The 24,099-nt window shown below is 39.4% G+C and overlaps 1 protein-coding gene across 1 annotated transcript; it reads right to left on the minus strand.

The window, feature by feature from the left end:
- Positions 1–1,773: 1,773 nt before the first annotated feature.
- Positions 1,774–13,205, minus strand: LOC132131637 (guanylate-binding protein 4-like). Its single transcript, XM_059543697.1, has 9 exons — positions 12,978–13,205; positions 12,761–12,888; positions 12,433–12,542; positions 12,021–12,208; positions 11,351–11,593; positions 4,422–4,702; positions 3,791–4,003; positions 3,596–3,698; positions 1,774–3,333 (listed from the first exon to the last, which is right to left on the minus strand). Exons 1-9 carry the CDS (start codon positions 13,186–13,188, stop codon positions 2,891–2,893), a joined length of 1,920 nt encoding a protein of 639 aa, XP_059399680.1. The 5' UTR covers positions 13,189–13,205; the 3' UTR covers positions 1,774–2,890.
- Positions 13,206–24,099: the final 10,894 nt, after the last annotated feature.

The raw sequence follows: 24,099 nt of genomic DNA on the forward strand, positions 1-24,099 counted from the left end.
GTTACCAAGCTCCATGCCTAAATTCCTCACAAGACAAAAAAAGTTTGTAGATATTCAAGATCAATCATGTTAATTCCCGAAGAAACAGAGAGGCCAAAAACAAAAACCTCTTTTTAATCTATATTCAAAAAAAAGTTTTTAAAAAGCCGACTTACAAACAGGCAAACAGAGAGTTTAAAGCTGTTTGATTATTCCTTAGATAGTTAAATTTGCATATTATCAGCTTAGCAATAAAAAGAAGCCCCATGTTTCCTAAAGACAGAACCCAGGATAAGCATATATAGTGAAAACAGAGCTGGTGATGGGACAGAGCCCTGAGGAACTCCACAAGCGAGATTTTCTGTAGAACAGGTAAAATTTCCTGTTGTAACTGAGAATTTTCTGTTAGCTAAGAAAGACTTAAACCATTTTAATACAGTACAGCATAAAAAAAAATATCTGGAGATAAGAATTGTGTGATCGATTGTGTCAAAGGCAGAGGACAGGTCTTACACAACTAAAATATCTGAGTTACCAGGATCTGTGTCAATTAAAACATAATTAGGAACTCTTGTAAGGCCAGTTCTATGTCATGACTAAAGCCTAGATTGAAATTCTTCAAATATCTCATTATGAGTTAGAAAGGCACTATTTTTCCAACACCTTAAATTAAATGTGAGGTGGATATTGTAAGAAATTTGTTAGGACTGTTGCATCAGAAAGAAAAAAAAATGATTAAAAAGAATTTGGACTTCTCCATCTTCGTTATATGATGTCCCAACGTTGCTTGACTTGTTGCTGTCAGAGAACTGAACTGAGCCGGATGATGACATCAGTGATGATCAGTGACTTTAAAGAAACATTTGACTCTTTACTATCATCTTCTTTCATTATTGGCACACTATTTTCCCATTTGACACTGTAAAGCTGCTTTGACACAAGCTGTACTGTATAAAGTGCTATATAAATAAAGGTGACTTAACTCAATTATTGACAAAAACTTTCAACATGGTGTGTCTTTATTGTGTTTATAGTTTTTAATGTTTTTTATCCATAAACATAGGAAATAAATGTCTGATTGCTGTAATGGAAATATAGATTTGAGGGTGAAGATGTTTTCCCAAATAAGCTTTATTGAAGACAATGAATAAATAAAGTGAACACAGCAACAAAAAGATGGGAATAGGAGCAAACAGCTAAAAGTCCTGACTTCAGAAAATCTGAGTCAGCAAAGTGGAAAATTTAAAAGCAAAAAGTTTACATCTTGTACAATTTAATTAACAATGACCTCATTGACCCCAATATGACATCCTGATTATATGATGACCCCTCTTTTTCGAGATGTACCTTTTGGAAAAAGCCTTTTTGAAAACCAAATCTTGCGTTTTACTTAGGAAAAATATGCAATAATTTAAGAAAAAGAAAAATATAAATATATTGTCCATTTTCATTTTTGTTTTGAAAGTTATGGTAAGTACTGGTAAAATGTACCAACAAGCACTTTTAGATATACAATTAAAATAACAGGTAGCCCATCTGAAATAAAGGCCTATAACATTTGTGTGATTAATTTTATGACAAATCATTATTACCTCAGTCAGATAAGGGTCTTGTTACATTTAATTTATGTCAAGTGTTCTTAAAATTCTTGGAAAATGTCTTACCCAAAAATGATTTTATTTAGTTCAGTACAGTAACATGAAAGTTTCAGACTGACTGAAAACAACTACATCAAAACAACAGCAACAACTAAGCCCGCATTTTGTTGCAAAACTTGTTTTATTGACTCAGTAGACAATATCCTTAAACAGAAAATATTCCTTTCATCACACATCAACAAAGAACAATTTCCAAGAGAGAAAGAAAATACTTGTTCATTTATTAAAATCATGTAATGTTTGAACAGTTACTTTACAGTATTCAAAAAGGAATAGAGCTTAAAAGCATAAAAATTGAGCACTATAAAGAATACTTGATACTAAATGATTCATAGTAAATGTTCATCAACATTTCAAAATAATGAACGGTTTAAATGTTGAAACAGCAAAAAGCTGAGCAAATAATTAAACTATGTGCAAATATGTTTAAGTAGCAGAAGTGTGCATGCAAATGTGTCAACAGACTGTGGTTATGAGTTAATTAATCATGTCAACATGGATTAAAGTGTCTAAAAGTGCTTAAATGTACTGACCTTTATACAATATTTGTAAATGAAAAAAGTGTGTTTGATTATATTTTAATCAGTTTAAGCAACCAGTTTAATCACATTTGCAAGCATTCAAATGCACACTAATAAATAAGCTGTCAGTCAGTGTATAAGATCATTTAAAAATCATTTGTATATAATGTGCATGATCATATGCACTTGATCGCAATTGAAAGTTTATTAGCATTTGTAAGTATTTTATGTTAATTAATGATCTATTAATCATTATGTGATGTTCACTAGGTGCCTTAGGAATCATTCCCACCTTATTGTGAAAATGATTGCAAAGGGGGGTTACATGTGAGTATTTTCTGTAAAAGTTAGGCTATGTTGATGAAATGAGTTACTTTGCCTGTTGTGTGATCTGCATGACGCCTCCTGCCATTTAAAGGCCATTCAGTAAAACAATGCTATTCTGGTTCTTTTCAAAACACATTTTAGCTCTGTGTTGCTTGGTGCATGTCCAGCAGTTTATTTTACAATGTTAATCTCTATACATACATATTCATAGTCCATATAGCTAACACTGTTCTCCTTGAATAAGGTTGGTTACCATGTCAGCATTACATTCAGAAAAACGGATGATCAGCGCTCACACATTACCATGCAGAAGTTGAAACAGCTATGACATCAAATAAAAAGCTTTGTAACTATAAAGTCAAAAAGGATATTGCATTCAGGGAGATTATTGTGTAAAAGCAGATTTCACTGTATAGAACAGCCTGGAGATGAAGGTCTCGGTCTGCTGTTGATCGCCTCCATCTGCTGTCTGTGCTGTTGCCTCATCACTTCCAAGTTCTGTGCGTTTCTTCGCTCCTGATCTGCTATCTTCTGTGCAAACTCCCTGGACTTCCTGTCCTCTACCTCGTTATTATTCCTTCTCAACTGCTCGATCTCGCTGGCCATTTTGTCGGCTTTCTCTTGAAAGCCCTTCTCCATCAGGGCAGCCTGTTCCCTCAGCTTACTGTCCATGGCGCGCTGCGTCTCCTGCTGTTGGAAGGACATCTCCTCTTCCATCTTCTGTATGACCTGTCTCACCCTCTCCTCATTATTCTGTTCTTCAGTCACCATCTTCTCCTCCAGCTGACGCTGCCTCTCTTCCTGGGTCTTGATCTCCTGTTCCAGAAGGACTGCCCGCTCTCTCTCCTCTGGTCAGCCAAAACACAAGTGGTTCAAGAAACAGACATGCATGCTGTAAGTTCAGCGAAGTAGACATGCTAGCAGCATCATACCTCTTGTTTGACACACTGAGAAGATGAGCGTTCAAAACAAGCATTCATCCATCCATCCCCTTACTCTTAATTCCCTTGCACCATCCTTTCATTTACCTTAATGCTAACTGTGCTACTGGGTTGATTCTATTCATATTCTCATGTGCAGGGCTTACTGTTGAAAACACAAAGCTCTCACCGCAAATCCTTCTTTCGTTTTCGGTTAGTTTATCATCAGCCTGCAGAATGGCTGTGGTGACTGCAACCTTTTGCTGTAGAAATTTCTCCAACACCTCGGCAATCTGTGAAGAAACACAGAAAGAGTAAACCTGTTGGTAAAAATATTAATATCTGAAGATGCTTAGTGCTATTGCTTTAACGTAACATTTATCACCTTGACTTCTTGATAGGCAAGTGTATTGTACTGATTCACAATGTCCTCCAGGTCCTGACAGAAGAGATTGTACCCACCAGCTGTGGCATAAAACCCTTGATTGATCCTCTCTGTCATTGCTTCAGAGAGAACTGATAGAAGACATTCACATTTAGCCTCAGAGGCCTTCTCATTGTCCTGGAGATACCTGTCAAACTGATGATTGATGGCTTCCTAAAACAGCACAACAAAACAGGAAGGTTCCTTAATGCTCATCATTTGAGTTTTCTGTACACTTTCTGTACATTTCTATCCATCTAGTTATTTACCCAATGCCTTTTTTCAAAAGCAACTTACAAAATGGTATTATTCATCATATCCTAACCATTGGGAACATTCAGTGTCTTGCTCAAGGTCACTTTGACACATAGCCAGAATACACCAGGTTTGAACTGTGAATCTTCTGACTCTCAGACTATTTCTCTACAAGAATACCAAAGTGCATTTATCTGTGCAACAAAAGTTGCCCATTTTTTAGAAATTTGAGTTAACCGTTACCCATGTTGTTATTGGAGTCTTAGCTCATGTCATTTTCCATAAGGTGACTTAAAGCCATCTATTGTTGTAATGTGGCATGTCCACTCCCACCTACCTCTAAAGATGTCAAGAACTTCCCATCACTGTCCCTGAAGGAGCGTTTCATGAAGGTCTGTGTTGCCATGAGACTGAAGCATTGGTGTTCACAGGTGATTTCATTCAGTTCCAGAGGGAAGGACTTCTTCAGCTTCTCCATTCCACTCTGGTACACCTCAAGCCCCTCCTGAAAAGCAGCCTCATTCTCAATCAGTGCCATTGCGATCACAGCATTCTCCAGACATGGCACAGCTCCACTGGCGATGGTGTCTACGTAGGTTTTTACAAGATGACCCAGAACTGTAAGAAAGCAGAAGAGTCAAACATAAGTAAGGTCAAAAATAAATGGACGCAATTCTATTAGTTTAGTTTTGAAACAGAGTTTTTCAAGCTTTATGTCATTAAGTTGTTGATGAATAAATATGCAAAGATGGAAAACATTAATTCCAGAGCATTAAAAGCATAATTCACTAAAAAAACAAATATTTTATTTTTTGTTTTGGGTTAAACCATTTTGGTTACTAATGACTTCCATTTGTATGTACAAAAAACTACAGACAGTTCTCAGATTAAATTCTTCTATATTACACACAAAATAACATAGGTTTGGAATGAAATGAGGGCATGTAAGTGACAGATGACACAAATACACCAATAAAGTATTTGTTGAAAAGCTTGTGGTACTTGAACTGTGGTTACTATCAATATTGAATGCAGTAGCCAGCCATGCAGTATGTTTAACTGCCAACACACCCCATAAAGCATTATGTGGTGTGAACGACCTAATCTCATTTGGGGGAAGTGAGGATGAGCTACTTGACAACAGCATGTCATTAGCAGCATCGGATGCAGAGGAGCTGTTGGCTCAGTGACTGACCCCTCGCCATAGTCCACGCCCAGTGCCACCAAAGACAGGATGGATGCTGAGCTTCTGTGTATCCTTTCCAAAGCGGTCGAAGAGCTGGATTTAGAGTAGTATCAGCCAGAGGAGCTATCCCACAGCCGTCTGGATGAATGGTTCCTGCTGGCGCACCGCCTGGCCCCTCATCAGCGTTCCTCTCCATTCTTACCGGAGGTCCATGATGAGCTCACCAGATCATGGTGCACTTTCTACCCTGCCTGCCTCCGTACTGCTTCTTCATCTGCCCTCACTTCCATCAATGGCGCTGAAGAAAAAGGGTACGATAAGCCACCACCCCTAGAGTAGTCAGTAACCGCGCACCTCTACCCGCCCACGGCCATCAGCTGGAGAGAAAAGACCGCTCACCCATCCAAGCCGTGTAGGACCACTTCAGCTCTCCTTGGACATGCCTACACTTCAGCTAGACAGGTGGCTTCAGTGCTTCATTCAATGGCGGTCCTTCAGGTTTTTCAGGCCAAGATCCTTGCATCCTCTGATGAATCTGGCCTGGATTCTGTGACCCTCAGGGACCTGAGGAGTGCAACCGACCTGGCTCTGCATGCCACCAAGACCACCACTTAGGCGATCGATGGCCAGCCTTATGGTGCTCGAGCGCCATTTGTAGCTGACGTTAACAGATCAAGGAGGCGGATCCTCTAGGAAGATAAGATCCTCTTCCTCAATGCTCTAGTCTCTCCCAAGGGTCTCTTTGGGCCAGTGGTTGAAGGATTCGTCGAGCGCTTTACAAAGGTACAAAAATCGTCCCAAGCTATGCAAAATTTCAGCTATGTGCCGTTCAGCCCGATAAGGCTATTTTACAATTCGTAAGGCTCAATTCCTATTGAGCTAACTCCAATTCACTCTAAGACCCCTGCGCTTCAGTGGCATGGTCCCCAACTTAGTGGAAAGCAAGACACTCACGTCAGAGGTGATAAAAGGTGAAACAGATCCTTGTGTAAATTCGTTCAAGAGACTGGTTCTTTTCTCTGAACCTGAAGGATGAATACTTTCACATTCAGATAGCCCCCATCACAGGATTTTCTTGAGATTCGCATTCGAAGGAGTCACTTAGTCCTTCCCTTTGGGCCCCTGCACTTTTACGAAGTGCTAGGCGCAGTTCTACTACCTCAATGACTGGCTTGTTCTGGCCCATTTAGAGGCAGAATTAATATCACACAGGACCCTTCTCCTCAGCCACCTGGAGTGCCTGGGTGTCAGGGTCAATTTTGCCAAAAGCTTGTTGTTACTCAACCAGTGAATATCATGAGATAATCCAAATGAGAGCAGAAGTCATGCCGGAATGGGCTCTGGCCATACGGAGGCTGGCGACCTCCTTCAAGATTGGTTCCACTCACCCTCTCAAAGCGTTTCAAAGGATGCTGGGCCTCAAGACGGCAGCATTGCCAGCACTACAGTGGCACCACAGGTTCCATCCCATACGCGACATCATGGACGCCTGTAGATCAGGGTGAATCAGGCCTGTGTGACAGCCCTGGCCCCCTGGAAAAACTCCAGCTAGAAGGAACAGAGTGTGACCATAGGTGTGGTTTGCAGACGGACAGTTGCCACAAAAGATGCCCGCAATTCAGGTTGGGGGCGCTGTGCGAGGACATACTAACTTTTGGCCACTGGTCAATGACAGAAAAAGGCTTTCACATCAACTGTCTAGATATGCTAGCAGTTTGTTGAGCCAGTCAGTTCTTCTTGCCAATCATGGCTACAATCGCACCATGTGCTAATCCGATCGGACACCATGTCTGTGGTGTTCTACATAAATTGCCAGGGAGGCATCTCCTCAAAGTGTCTCTTCACTCTGGTAGAGCACTTCCTGGAAAGGGCTCAACTCAACCTGCGCTCGCTGGGAGCAGCTCATATACCATTCCGCTGAGATGGGATCTCCCCTCTCTGTCCTATTCGCTTGGGTGCTGCTCATGTGGGGACTGGCAGAGCTGCGTGCGTGCTTCAATGTTTGTACATTAATGAGTTTGTTAAATTGATTGTGAAAGATTGTGCTTTTGCTGCTGCTGATCAACTGGGGAAATAATGCAATCTCAGTTTTGGTTCATGGTAGAGTCTTGGTGGAGCGTGCCAGTGATGACCAGAGAGTTCCTGTTGGGCTTGCGTTCTAATGCCGTTCCTGTCGATTACACTTGGAATATTCCTGGAGAATTAATTAAGCCTGCTGCGAATTCTTGAGGCCCAAAAAGAAGAGTTAGGATGAAATGCGGGAACCAAGGGGGAGTTTGATGCAGATTAAAGAGGGCTCAAAGATTAACTCCATTGCCTGGAATACTTTTAGGCAATGTAAGCTCAAATCAACATAAACTGGATAAATAACAAGCCAATGTGAGTTTTATGCACAAATACAGAAACGCGCATATAATGGCATTTATTGAAAGTTGGTTGGAAGACTCAGTTGCTAATAGCACTTTATGGATCTAGGGACACCTTTTGCTGGACAGAGATAAAGATACTACTGGGGAAAGACGTGGAGGCCCAAGAAAAAGGGGCAATAGAGAATGGGTGCTTGTTAATACAATAATACAGTTGTTACAAATATACAATTAAAAGAAAAGACAGCTCTGTAATATTTTCAGACTTTATTGTAGATGTATTGATTAGAGTGGGCTATCCCTCGCTCTCTGAGCATGCTTTTGCCTCATCATCAATGGAAGTAGTGGAGAGTGGGGTAAGTTGACCCCCCCCCCCCCCCCCCCCCCGCTGTTTCTTGGCCACTATACACTTTTACTGTTGTGACCATTTATTTTGGAACCACCCATCATTTCTGCCAGATTGTGATAAGGAGAAAAACACGGGAGGAGTGGAAGGCACCTATTACTTAAACAGTTTTTGGTTTCTTAAAGTAATAACAGATGTAATGGTTGTTACATCAAAGCAAATTTATCCAGGTCTAAAAATATACATGATACATATAGATCATTTAGCAATAAAACCATGTCAATCATTTAGAATAATTAAATATTAGCCTGAACTGGTAAGCTACAGTAGCTATTTTTTTTCCAAAATGGCAGCTATGGGTAAAAGTGAGCCAAATTGAGCATTTTAATTTACCCCACCATAAGGCACTGTAGTTAAGTTAAATCTCTGAATTATAAACTGGTATTTAATGTGATATTACTAGTTTAATTTATCATATAGATATTATTAGTAGTTTATTTGATAGGGACAGTGTACAAGTGCACCAAATCTTTCTCTGATGAGAACCAGAAAATGCTTTTCATCACATTATAATAAGATATTGTCACGATCATTAGCTGGAGTGCCCATGAACTTCAGTAGAGGGCACTCCACTCAGGATCATTCCACCCATCAACCACCAGATGTCACCATATCACTTGGACACTAGCCCCTCTCATCTGTTGCACCACACCCAAACTACATCTCCCATGAGCCTCTGCATCACTATTACCTTGCCGCACCTCATTCATTAGCTAATCTCCTTGCCACACCTGCACCTCATTTACACACACACAGACACACACACATACACGTATATAAAGCAGCACTCACACACAGCCACATTGCGAAGTCTTGTTTAGCCTGACGTTTCCGAGCGTTTTTCCTCGTGTTTGTTCCTGCCGTACCTGACCTTTGGATTGTTTTACCGACTCTGATTCTCTGCTGCCTGCCCCGACATTCTGCTCGTTTCTGTTACTGATACTGGTTATCCCTGACATACCTGACGCTGTTACTGATTATTGCCTGTCTGACCATTCTTAATAAAAGTTCTGCATATGGATCCGAACGTTTCTGGCTCATCGTTACAGATATATCTTTTCACCTGTAGTCACTAATGGCCAACAAACTCTCTGTTTAGTCAAACTGCTAAATCAGTGGTTTTCAACCTGTAGGTTTTGCAGGTGGGCCACCAATTACTATTAAAAGAAATATTAATATTGTTCATATATGTAAAAATGTCTAAGTCATAACAATAACAATTTCATATATATAATTAAATAACAAAATTAATATTAAACTGTAACTATGCTTCCACTATTCGAGCTCGTTGATTGGTTTAAGAATAAACTGCCAATTTATCTTAGATATTTTTGCTGCATATGCTACAGAACAACAGTAGTTTTGCTGAGCGGTGCAAGCTCGAGTTATTTTCTGACCATTGCAAGTTCATTCAATAAAGACAGTTAACAATCTAGCTTCTGAGTGCTAAGTTATTAACCCAACAATAACTGGGTCAGTTATTTGTTTGGTTGTGTGGGCCACGAGTGGAAAAAGGTTGGGAACGACTGTGCTAAATATTCTATATGATGATTTGCCTGCTGGCTTGCTGGAGCTTTGAATTCACATTTAATGTAGAACTGGCTTTTTGCAGCTGATGAAGATAAAAGGCCAATGGCTCTAGCCACTGGGATACCCCTTTGTGCACGGCCCTGGATAGGTTACATGTGCTTCCTGTGCTGATTAAGTTTTAGATCGATGTTATGGACCGAATCTAGGAGCTTTTAGGTCTCTGCCACTACCACCTCTTGGATCATCTGATCATAATATTGAAGTTGTAAAGGGTTGTTTCTATTGCACAGACTGGAATATGTTTTTGAACACATGTTGTGATCTTAATGAACAGGTGTTTACCATTTCTAAGTATATTACTTTCTGTGCTGATACTGTCATACCTACAAAAAGATAATTTTGTATCCCAATAATAAACCTTGGGTTACGAAGGAGTTTTCAGGTTTGCTGAATATGAAGAAGAGACCATTTAACTCAGGAACTTATGAGGAGAAAAAACAGATAAGCAGGGAAGTTGAAAGGCCAGTAAAAATAGCTAAAAATAATTATAAAAATAAGATTGAGGGTGTGTTTTTGCAAGGTAATCTTAAAGCTGCCTGAAAAGGAATTAAGAGTATGGCTGAATTAAGTACTTCTGCTATACGTGATGAGATGGCACTTCTTATAGATAATGTTAGCAAGATGGGACTTTTTAAAGATAAAATTATTAGAAGAACTAATATTAAATTGAATCTATCTGATATTTTGTAACAGTTGAAGGCTACACCGCTGGCCCCAGGCCCAGATGGTATATGTGGTTGAACACTGAGTCACTGTGCTCAACAGCTTAGAGGAGTTCTCCACTTACATTTTCAAACTTCTATAGATCTAGGGTTGGTACCTGATTTGTGGAAAAGCTCAATTATTGTACCTATACCTAAAAAAGTAAAGCCAGAATTTGATGAATAATCAAATTTCGCATTCACAAATCCTGTGGAGAACACCTGTTTATATAACCACATGCCCTGCCCATTCTGGCAGGCTCCAAAAAGTCTTTTCCTAAAGCGTCTTAGCAAGACACAGTACTCGTTCCCATATCTCAGGGAACCAAGTATGTATTCTTTCTCTACCAAGACGTTACTTTTAATACCATATATAACTCTCTAAACACAGCACAACACTGCATTTCATGCCATACCATTTATATCATTAACATAAGTCATATCGCCCAGATCTAAAACTGCTTAAAGTTAAAGCATTACAGACATGCCAGTATTATTTTCTATAAAGCTGCTTTGAAACAAGTACATTACGTGTATGGACCTTTTCCACATTTCCTGGTTTCTCCGCAGCGAAGTCGTCATAGTTGGGTTAACTTGAAGCGCAGTGAATGGGAGAGTACCACAAAAATATTTTTTGCATTCCCATTTGCTCAAATATCAAAAGGAAAACTCAATAATGTTTTCATGACTTTCAATAAAAGGAAAAAAAATTGAGAGCGACTGATAACGTCAGTTAGAAGAGAGAACGATGTCAAATTTACCGTCCCTCCCATAGACGCTGTATTAGATACACCCTCGCTTTAGTCTGAACTGCTTTTTCGTAATTTGATGTAAAGGCGATAATAATACAAAGAACAATGTACATACATTTTTTTTTTACAAATATAAAAAACTTTCGAGGATTTACGATGATGATGACTGTTAAACATGTCATCCCAGTCTTGTGAAATGCAAGAAGCGCTATAGAAATGGTTTGATCTCTTGGGTTAGTCACTCATACATGAATCTACGAGTTACCTCTGCCGGTGACCGTGTGTCCATCTTTCAGATTTTTCACTTGGCTCTGGTCAAAGATAAACTGGCAGAAACGATTCGTGACCTCCAAGAATCGTTCTGAAATCTCCTCTGGGTCCAGTGTCTCCAGATAAGAGACATTGTCTGGATTGGTTGGGAATGGGAAGGTGAAACATTTCCGAGATGGGAAGTATTTACGAATGCACTCTCTTGGAAGGTTGTAATTGTTCACTTGCATCGAGGTACCTTCAAAAAAAAACACAAAGCAGTCCTTCAGTCAAAATACACAGTGAAAACTGTAACATCAAAGAAACTGCTAGCTTTTCAACATGTTAATGGTCAATGATCTTGGCTATCACTGGAGATAAACACAGAGAGCCAAAATCATTGACTGGAAGTGGCTACAAAGGTTTTGTTTGCTAACAGAATGACAAAGCACATGTTCTGACAAAGCTGGTAATAAAACTATCAGGCAAGTGTAAATCTTATTACTCATGTATGTTTTATATATTGTAGCTTAACATCAGCCTGCCCAGGGACTAAGGGTGAAAATGAGCTCTTGAGCTAAAACCTGGCACTATGCATCTCTCCCTTTGAGGTTAATGTTTATTGTTCACTGTCCATTTCTTTAAATAAAAAATAAAAAATAAAAAAATTCAGGGTTAAATATTACCTAGTTTTAGCTTCAGAGCAAACTCTAGGTATTCATCCTCTGTTGCATCTTTCTCATTGATTTTAAGCTGCAGAGTGAAGTCCCTCACAGCCCAGATAAAACTGGGGAAGAACTTGACAAACTCTCCGTCATCTACAACTTCTTCAGGTGACTTGATCTTGATGTACTCCGTTAGCTCAGTGACGTATCTGTTCAGTGTGAGTCAAAGGACTGCTGAACATTCACTGCAATATTGTAAACCACGGAGAGCTGTACAAGAGCAATCCCAGCTAATGGCCAATTTACAAAAGACAACTATAATTTGGGGATAGCTTTACTTGGAGTCTTTCTTATTTACATATTACTAAACTATTAACCTAAATACTTGGCAAGCTCTCATATCAAACAAACTTGTTGTTGATCAGAAGGATACTGCAGTTCCTCTATAGCCCTGTTGTCAATAGTTCCTCGGCTGTTCAGGACTAGAGTGCTGCTCAGAAGGACAGCCAAAGAGAAGATCCTGGTGTCATGCACTGAGTCGCCCTGAGACAAACAGGACATGAAGACATGAGACCACAGCCCATAACAGACACACAGTTCCTGATATTGAATCATCTGTGATTATGAGATTGTTGTACACTGTGATATCTCTTTGGATTGGGTCGGTCACTACAAACAGGCCACTAGGCCTGGACAACTGACCAGCCATCAGACAGAAAGCCATATAGATAATATATGACAGAAGTACTTTAGTTTGTCACCTTGTCCACGTCTCCGAGTCCCTCGGTGTCCAGCAGCACCAGAGTGGTTCCTGCTTTATTGGGGTGAGGCACGCACCACATCCAGATGCCCTTCGTCTTGGACTCGATTGTGCTGCCCAGTGCAAACCCTGAGAACCACACACCAGAAACCCCACAATGACTTGCATGCACTTATCTGAAGGGGTACAAGCGTTTGCATGACATCAGTGCTGCTGACCTGTTTGCTTCCCTGCCAGTCGATTCATCAGGTAGGACTTCCCAGTTCGGTAGAGACCCACCACGGCCACCACCACCACGGGCTGCTGGATCTGCTCCAGAACCTGCAACGCTGAGTGCTGGACACACAGCTTCCCATCGGACGCCGTGTCAATCAAGCACACTGGTTTGTCCATGGCCTCTGGACACCCAAACACATTCACTTCAACCATTACTCCAATAATCCTGCTTTACACAGTGCACGAACTCCCCGCACGAGCAGCCTTTCCTCGGTTTGGGTCAAATACAACACACTTTCACAACAAACTACACAAGCAGGCGGAGTAAGACACATAGAAACACTGTCAGAAATTAGGAATCTCAAATTATTACACTCTTTTCGACAAGGGTAAAATCCAAAGCTTTGATTCACTAAAGGAAAAATTTGGGCTTAACCAAAGTGACTTTTATAGATGTCTTCAAGTGAGGGATTATTTAGAAAGTAAAATTAAACCAGGAGTACTGTCAAGGGCTGAGTCAGGAATAATACAGGTTTTCCTAGCAGTATCCAAGGCTCAGCCATGTAATAAGATCATTTCAAAAGTTGTATAAGGGTTTTTTCCAAAATTTACCTGAAAATACTCTGTATATAAGGGACAAGTGGATAAGGGAAGGAGACTTTTTTTATTTCAAATGAAGACTGGGGCAGAATTTGTAGAGCACAGTGGCAATCCACAAGTTCAGCCACATGTAGAGAATTCTGTTGGAAAAATGTTATCAGGTTTTTTACTACACCATCACAGAAAAAACATCAAGGGAAGGGTACTAGCTGCTGAAGATCATGTGGGGAAATGGAAGCGAACCATTATCACATTTTTTGGGGGTGTCAGAAATTGAATCAATACTGGCATGAGATTAAAGGAGCTCTGACGGCTGTCTTTGGGGTAGAGATTGACTTTACCTGTGAATTTTTATATTTGGGTAATATCCCCTCAGAGAGGTGGAACAGAAATGATAAGAAGTTATTGTTAATTCTCTTAGCAGCTAGTAAAAAAGCAATTACCAGAAAATGGTTAAAACCAGAGTCACCCACGGTGAAGGAGTGGATTGATATAACACATAATATACATGTGATGGAAAAATTATCTTTCTCCTTAAGAGCATTAAGGGAAGACTTCCTCCAAATATGGAGTAAATGGATTGATTACATTAAACCAGTACGCCCAAACCTCTTTTGAAAGGTTAATTTTTTTTTTTTTAACTATTGGAATATGGCAATTTTTGGAATCTTCTGTAAGTAATAGCTCCCCATGTTTTATTGTATATAGTTACTGTTAAGAGGAGGAAACAAAGCATTGGTGACACTTGTAAAAACTTCTTTCCAGGCCTGAGAGAATATACTCTGTATTGATAATTGTTTTTATGTGTATATGTATATGTTTATTTTTCATTATTATTAATACTGTTTTAATATACATGTAATTGCATAAACTTTCAAGTGTCTTTGATTTAGCAATATATTGAAGGCTTGCTTTCTGTATTTCTCCTTGAAAAATTACAACAAAAAAAAAAATTACAAAAAAAAAAAAAAAAAAAAGAAAGAAAGAGACACTGTCAGATTGTGTGTGTCCAGCTACAGACTAGAACCAGACTGGGTTCAGCTGATACTGGTTGACTAGAGAGGTACTACACAAGTCCATCATGTCACATAAACAAGGACTGTTGAAGGTCAGGGGCTGTTTCATAAAACAAGTTCACCAAATATGACTTGATTTGGCTTCATAAATCAAAATGACTATAGCTCAAGCTCAGTGAGTGTGGTATCTTATGCTGGGAAACTAACCTAATCAGGAGCAGGCTAACTATCAGGTTCAGATGAGCTCCTCCAACACTGAGCAACAGGAACACATCCATATCACCACTGACTCTCTCACATACTGTTATTGGACCTTATCAGTTCAAAAATACGAGCATACAGAAAATAGACCTTAAATAATCAAACAAAAACATAGGCTACAACCGACTGTATTTAATGTATTGTGCCCAAGATTTAATGACTTTGTTTAAAGATATATTAAACCATTTTATCATGCTGCTACATGTGCTACGCAGCCTTTCTCTCTGGTTTTATGTCAGCTAGACTTTATGGTTATTAGTAGAACATTACGATGTAAAACTGCTCTTTAAAGCTTTAAAAACATTAAAACAGACTAGATCTTATGCTGCATTCCAGGCTACCCGTAACCCGTGTTTTTCCAACCTTCTACCCGTGAAAGTGCACTGGAACAGCAGTCAAACCCGTGACTTCCCACCCGTGAACTCGTACTAGATAGATGTACTCCGAGTTACGAACTCTGACGTCACATAGCCTGCGAAACAACAATGCCAGCCTCTATGGATAATATTGCCTATGGATGCAGTGTTTACGCAAGTGGTGCACGTTAAAAAAACGATTTTAGGACAATATAACATTGCAATAAAATTAATAATCTAGCTACAGTTGCTTGCGCTCAGGAAGATTGGCGTGACTTGCCTGGAACGCTATAAAGTTGTGTCGTGGTTTGAAATCGTGACTTACGGGCTCAAAAACCTGCCTGGAACGCAGCATTATATGATACACATGACCTCATTTGAGCTAGTCATTAGGGCTGTACTGCACCAGCTTACATGTGATTCACAGTTCCTGCTATCATAAAAACACACTTATATGTAGAATTAAGATTGTACATGTGTCAGATGAGAAATACACCTGTGACGTGTCAGTTATAGACTGATGAAAACACAAGGTCTCAAATGCATTAAACGGCACAGATTATATTCTCTGTTTGTGATGGTGAATCGATGTGATCCAGGACTGCCTAAGAATAAGATGCACATCAAATTATCCTGACTCATTCAGCCTGGATTGAATTAGTGAGATTGTGTGAACTCAAACTGTCGTTCATGAACCACTTTAGTCCCGAGTGATTTGTTCGGTTATTTCAAGCCAGGTTTTGGACTTTAATCCCTGCTTTTCTCAGGGTCTTCTCTGAAACAGCCCCCAGATCATCTATCAAGATAAGTCAGATTGTAGAGTTCACACACACACTGAGTGCTAAATTAAATCACCAGCACAATCTCAGAGACACAGGGTCACACATGATCAACTGCAGGATCAAACCCAAACATGAAGAATGTGCTGCTGCTGACTGTGAAACACTGAACATTGATTGTTTGCAGCACAAGTGCTAGAATGATCTGAATGAAGGAACGCCTCTTACCTGATTTACTTCCCTCCAGTCTTACTTCAGTCTGAGTTGTGTTCATGTCCTAGCTTCCTGATATTCTAGCAGTGTCTCTTAGACACACCCTCCGCTCCAGACTCTGGGTGCTGATTGGTGGAGAGTGAGTTAGGGGCAGTCCCTGGTCTCTGATTTGAGCTCTGAGCAAACAACAATCTGCACTTTCTCTCTTAGTTTCAGTTTCACAACCAGCAACTGCAGACTGGAAAACACGTGACAGCAGACACAAGGAGCTTGGACTGTTTCCAGAATGTGCAGACACATGAAAAGATCAGATGCTTTCCTGTTTGTGGTACAGTATCACACAGATTGGAATGACATCTTGTATCCCTGAGCTGTGAACAACAAAAGCTGATCAGTGATATTCCAGAAATAAGAAGAGTACAGTAGATTGTCTGATAAACCTGGTTTCTGATGACATTGAATGGAAATCCCCAGGAGCTTTCTCCTCCAGAGTATCAGAGATTTAATGTGTTCCCGACAGCTGCTGGTGGAACCGTACTGAGCTGCATCATCTCCACCAAACATTATGAAAGAGTCCTCCAGCATGTGTCTGCATTTGTGTGTCTTTATCCGCTTTTCATTATGCCTTCACGCCACTAGGTGTCATTAGTTTAGTTAATCTTTTTTACCCAAACATACTATGTTTGAGAACATTTTTAATAATATCATAAATGAAAATGAAAGATCAGCTCGGACAGAGAGTAAAGTTGAGGCATGGAAAGAGTGCATTAGATATAACACTTAATACAGCCTTATGACCAAATCTACATACTGATCATCTTTTTACCTTCATTTGTGTGGATCTTACCAATCTGTTTTCAGAGATATTTGGGACAGCACAATCAGTTCAGCTTTTGTCTCTCTCAGCCACATCCCTTCATATATTGATATTGTTTATCCACCTGTTATTAGGGTTAATATTGTTATTAACCATCTTTATCAACCATTGACTCTAAGTGACTTGATTCTTCCAGCCGTAGAGAGACCCGTCACTTAATGTGATGCAATACAAACATACAATGAATAATTATGCCACTTCTTTGTTTTGTCTATTTAATGTCACTGTCTCAAAGGATTATTAATCTTTTCATTGTTTATTTGGGGCATTTACAGTTTTTCTCATCAAATATTGATAAATAATTATTTGCGACTAATTGGATTATTTAATCTGCAAATCATGTAATTATTAATATTTAAAACAATATGAATTGACAGTCGGATGCCCATTTTCCAAAAGTTAATTTGATTCTTCAGGGTCTTAATGAAAATCTGTAACACACTTTATTATAATTTCTCAATGATAGTGTAAATTAACACCCTTTAACCTTGTCACAAACAGCGTCACAGCGAGCCGTTTTGGTGTAAACTTTAGGTGCATTCATTAAGAAACTTGCTAAGTAGTGTGTTGTTAGGAAAGGCGATTTGTAGTTTTCTTTTTTTCTATGAATTTTGCACTCAGTTCCTCTGGAGGTGAAGCTGGATCATGAATGATTTGTGCGAACACAAACACATTTATGTAGATCAGGGCACATTCCCTTCAGAAACAGAGCTAGTCCACTGCGTGTTCAGATGTCAGGAGTAAATGACTACTGCTATGTTCATTACATCCAACAACAAAACACCTCAATCACTCTGGTTTACAATAATGACAGTCACTCAGGGGGCGGAGCTAAAGTAAGACACCACTGTCAATCAACAATCTGAGAAAGACTTGATTTGAGAAAGGCGTAATGGTTTTAGTAGATTATAGAAACCACTGGGTGGATCTTTATCATTTTAGGGTGGTTGTGGACATACGCTACCAACACACATTCATGTTCAAACAACAGGTAAACGTTAATTTTGCATCCAATGACCCCTTTAACATACAATGTTAATTTAATTTGTAATATTTAATTTGAGATAAAAAACAAAAAAGCCCACAAAAAAATATTTCTAGTACTTCAATTCTCATCTCTGATTTTGTTTGCACTCAATTATCAAAACAGAAAGAATGGCTCTATCAGCAGAAAGACTGATAAATCACTTTTGAAGCCAGACAAGTACCAGATGAAAGATATAACTGAAGTATAAACGTGTGTGTGCTTGATGTGTGAAAACATTGATCACTGGTGCAGAAGACAAAATAAAACTACAATGTACTTTTCAAGATGAAATAAAAGAGTAAGGAGTAAGAAGTACTGTTTTGTCTTCAGAAATGTAATCAAGTAAAATGACTTGAGTATGTTACGCCCCTGCAAACACACTGGTACTCCCTAAAAACCAGGGGGGCAGGGTTTCATATTTTATTGAAGCACTCCTGTGCGCCGCCAGTGGCTAGCGGACCCCCACCTGCTGTTAGCATTCCATTGACTCCCATTCATTTTGCCGTCACTTTGACAGTGAATAACTTTACATCTGAGGCGTTTAAAGACTCCATTTGTCCATTCATTATTTCTAAAGATACACGACAATGTATAAAAGGCTCCATTACCTTGTATCTTACGTTATGTTCCCGTAGGAGCAGTTTTTGTAAAAAACAGGCTAATGATTGCGTCATAACCAGCGACTCTATGTCGCACAGTAGAGAAATTACCGTACAGACAGGAGGAGAAGCTCGCAGGCAATCTTTTACTGTCTATGAGGCAATCGGGGGGACGTGGAGGCATGAAGTAAAGGGAGAAGCCCTTAGAGAGTCCATAAAAGCAACGGAACAAAATTATTCAACAACCTCTGCAAGATTCGGGGGGTGATTCAGATTTCTCTTGGCACAGCGATTAGAAGACTTACAGGTTGCTCACGTGACATCTACGTCATCAAGCTCAGTTTGAGTCTGCGCAGTACGCTCCACCTCCAGGAAGTAAGTGCTTCTGATAGACTTCACTTGTCTCCGTTGAATCCAATGGGGTCGCTGTGTCCATTTCTGTTACTGTCTATGGTCAAATAAAAAAACAGTGAAAATATAGTGCAATCAGTTCGGACATTGTACAGTGCTCATTCAATAAATGCACAGCTAAACAGATGAGTTTTGAGTCTAGATTTAAATGCGACTAGTGTTTTAGCACATCTGATCTCTTCTGGAAGCTGATTCCAGCTGCGGGCGGCATAGTAACTAAAGGAGGACTCCCCTTGTTTTGTGTGAACCCTTGGTATTTCTAACTGACTCGATCCTAATGATCTGAGTGCTCTGTTAGGTTTATATTCAGTGAGCATATCTGCAATATATTTCGGTCCTAGGTCATTTAGTGACTTATATACGAGTAAAAGTACTTTAAAATCAATCCTAAATGTAACTGGAAGCCAGTGTAAGGACCTGAGGACTGGTGTGATATGCTCAGATTTTCTGGTTCTAGTCAGAATCCTGGCAGCAGCGTTCTGGATGAGCTGCAGCTGTCTAATGGTCTTTTTGGGAAGAACGGTGAGGAGCCCATTACAATAGTCCACCCTGCTGGTGATGAAGGCATGAACAAGTTTCTCCAAGTCTTGGCGGGAAACAAAAGATCTAATTCTTGCAATGTTTTTTAAATGATAGTATGCTGATTTAGTTACTGCTTTTAGTTACTGTAAGACTGAAGAAGAGGGCAGATATGATGAAGAAAATCTGAGATGTTCATTGGACAGTGCAAATTGACATAGTTAGAACTACAGCTCTGGACCTGTGGTTAGAAGCATAGTTTCTTGTTAGTAAGACACATGGGCTTAAATAAATTGACTGTTTTTAATATATGTTGGATTATTAGCAGAAATCATAGCATGTGTCATGATCCCAAGTGAGAGTGTCCATCATGGCCAGCAGAGGGCACTGCAAACTGGACTTCACATATACATTTAACTCCATTTCCCATTCACCCTGCACCTGCCACTCTTCCTACAACCACACACACACACACACACACACACACAGTGACTATTGCACTACATTTCCCACAAGCCCCATCCCTGCACTCTGATTACTCTCCAGCTGCAGCTCATTGGATTTTAGTATTTAAGCTGGCAGTTTTCTTGTGTTCATTGCGAGGTCTTGTCTTACTACAGTTTGCATTTCTGAGCGTTTACTATTTCTATTGTCTGCCTGTTGCTGATTTGGTCTGTCTCCCGTTTATGATTACTGCTGCCAGCCTCCTGGATTATTGCTTGTTTATTGGACTGTGTTTCTCTGCTTGATACCCTGACATTCCTCCTGTGCACCGACTACGATCTGCCTGTCCTTCTCTGCTGTGTTCGCTGTCATTGACCCCTGCCTGTACGACCAAGATGTTTCATATTAAAAGCTTGCAAATGGATTCCATGTCCTGTGATGACTCCATCGTTTCAGTATGCTTGAAAATTTCACGTCTTCGTTTGCATTTACTATTTGTAATGCACCTGCCCCCCAATAATAGCAACAATCTTTGTGCTTCTGTCATAACTCAATGGCTGGATGTCTAAGTGGTGCCCACAGAATAACATAGATAGGTTTCATAAACAATTGGACGAGCTGGTGAAAAGAGATGGTCTTCATCCCTCCTGGGGTGGCTGAGGAACAGTTCCACTCATTCTCTACTATAGGAGAGGAAGAATTGTATAAACTTGTTAAATCATCTAAACCAACAACATGTATGTTAGACCCTATACCATCTAAGCTCCTAAAAGAGGTGCTTCCAGAAGTCATAGATCCTCTTCTGACTATTATTAATTCCTCATTGTCATTAGGATATGTCCCCAAAACCTTCAAACTGGCTGTTATTAAGCCTCTCATCAAAAAACCACAACTTGACCCCAAAGAACTAGTTAATTATAGACCAATCTCGAATCTCCCTTTTCTGTCCAAGATACTAGAAAAGGTGGTATCCACACAATTATATTCCTTCTTAGCAGTGTTAATTTTGACAAGAAATTTTAATTTAGTTTTTGCCTTAGTCTTTTGACTATAATTCTTTTTAGTTTTAGTCAAGTTTTAGTCATCTGATTTTTTTTTATTTTAGTCAACTAAAATTGCTTGGTATTTTAGTCGACTAAAATAATACTAAAATCAATAACAGATTTACTAGACAATTTTTTCCCGCTGGTATAGGAAACAAACTTAACCAAAATATGTAAAACACAAATTCAACTTTATTTCAACACAACTGTGTCTTTATTTCAATTCAAAAGCTTTTATGCAGCAACAAACATTGTAATGGTAATGTAAACAATAACTTCTTATCAAATGTTTCTATCATGAGAATAAAGTCCTCATCTTCTGCTGTAGTCAGTGGTAACCCTGAACGTCCAATCCATTTTGCTATAGCCTCCTCTTTTACTTGCTGTTCTCTGGCATTGCTTTTGTACTTTGTAGTACCTAACAGTGCTTCTGCAAGGTTTTGATTGGACATTTTTGCCTTTTTTGCGCATGGTTCCGCGTTCATCAGGAGACTTCTGCAGCTGTGACATAAAAAAAGAAAATAGTTTAAATTATAAATTATGTTTATATTATTTATTCATTGCAATCACTTTATTTGCACAAGCAGTAAATATTAAAGCACTAAACGCAAATAAAAGAGTGAAACAAGTAAATATTTAATAAGTTGGCAGCTAGGTGGATAAAAAAAGTAACAAGATTTTATAAGGTATTCATTTGTCTAGCAATATTGTATGTTTTAAATACCACAATATTGCTAGATGAGTATGTATAATGATAGGATGTGAACAGTCACATTTCACATGACTAATCTAGAAATATTTGTGATATTGTCAACAAGTAAAACATTATGAAATATACTAAACATTAGTATTAATCAAATGTATGTAGCATAATTTTACGTATTCGTATGGTGCTCTCATCTAACTCGAAGAAGGGGCTATTTTACAGTACTTTTCAGTTCGTAATATTTAATGCTACAACATCTATGCACAGCAGTCTTCCAATTTCGTTTAGCTCAATAAACAAAAGAACATCGTTGTGAACGGGGAAAGTCGTGGCCTGGTGGTTAGAGAATCGGACTCCCAATCGAAGGGTTGTGAGTTTGAGTCCCGGGCCGGCAGGAATTGTGGGTGGGGGGAGTGCATGTACAGTTCTCTCTCCACCTTCAATACCACGACTTAGGTGCCCTTGAGCAAGGCATCGAACCCCCAACTGCTCCCCGGGCGCCGCAGCATAAATGATGAACACTGCTCCGGGTGTGTTCTCACAGTGTGTGTGTGTGTGTGTTCACTGCTCTGTGTGTGTGCATTTCGGATGGGTTAAATGCAGAGCACAAATTCTGAGTATGGGTCACCATACTTGGCCGAATGTCACTTCACTATTTTTTTTCACTATTTATCTTTGAGAAAATGTCCGGGTGCCTCATCTGTCTTTTCAAATTGGTTGTGTTCTTGCCACGAATGATCGCTCCGCATGCTTTACACTTTTGTTTTGTTCGTCGTCAAACGTGAAGTGAGCCCACAAGTCCTTTTCTCCCGGCTGTGGACATTTTGTCGCTCTTTTAGACATCATCTCTTCGAATGCCGTCTTCCCAGGAGCTTTGTCAAAGACTGAATACCTTCGCTTCATGTCTCAATAAGTCAGGCTCTGATTGGTTCTCTTCTCATGCGGTCTCGACTGTTCTGTTTTGCAGATTGGTTCTTTTGTTCATTCCTCGCATTTCTCCCGTCTGCTGATTGGATTTTCGTCACAGTCTATTTTCGTCTCTTCCTTTATTCGTTGACGATAATGTCAATCAATTAAGTCATAGTTTTAGCCTCCATCAGTGACTTCTTTTTTAGTTTTCATTTCATTTTTCTCCGCAAAAATATATTTGTGACGAAAATAATGATGAAAATATTTAGTCAACGAAATTAACACTGCTTCTTAGAGAAAAATGGTATATGTGAGGATTTCCAGTCAGGATTTAGACCGTATCATAGTACTGAGACTGCTCTCCTTAGAGTTACAAATTATCTGCTCTTATCATCTGATCGTGGGTGTATCTCTCTATTAGTTTTATTGGATCTTAGTGCTGCGTTTGACACAATTGACCACAACATTCTTTTGCATAGACTTGAACACTTTGTTGGCATCAGTGGAAGTGCATTAGCATGGTTTAAATCGTACTTATATGACATCAGTTCGTAGCAGTGAATGAAGATGTATCATATCGATCACAAGTGCAGTATGGAGTACCTCAAGGCTCAGTACTAGGGCCGCTACTCTTCACACTTTATATGTTACCCTTGGGAGATATCATCAGGAAACATGGTGTTAGCTTTAACTGTTATTCTGATGATACTCAGCTCTAAATTTCTTCGCAGCCCGGTGAAACACACCAATTTGAAAAACTAATGAAACTAAATAACAAAACTAATAAAACTAACTAATTACGGCCAATGCTCTCGATGTCAAATTCAGAAATGTTAATCCATGCATTTATGAACTCAAGGTTAGATTATTGTAATGCTTTATTGGGTGGTTGTTCTGCACGCTTAGTAAACAAACTACAGCTAGTCCAAAATGCAGCAGCAAGAGTTCTTACTAGAACCAGGAAGTATGACCATATTAGCCCGGTCCTGTCAACACTGCACTGGCTCCCTATCAAACATCGCATAGATTTTAAAATATTGCTTATTACTTATAAAGCCCTGAATGGTTTAGCACCTCAGTATTTGAATGAGCTCCTTTTACATTATAAAAAAAGGAGGCTTGCTTTTTTAATGGAATCTACCTGAATAAATAATGTAATATCACCTAAATTATTTAATCACAACAAATTAAATATTGTGTTGTTGTGGTGTCACACACTGTTTCAGTGCATCCCTACAAAGATGAAGTGTTCAAGGTGAATGCATACCTTCACTCTAGGGGTCAAACAACTAAAAATCAAGTCAGGAATCTTGGTGTGATTCTGGAGACAGACCTTAGTTTCAGTAGTCATGTCAAAGCAGTAA

This window comes from Carassius carassius, chromosome 48 (assembly GCF_963082965.1).
Source record: "Carassius carassius chromosome 48, fCarCar2.1, whole genome shotgun sequence".
Lineage (NCBI taxonomy): Eukaryota > Metazoa > Chordata > Actinopteri > Cypriniformes > Cyprinidae > Carassius > Carassius carassius.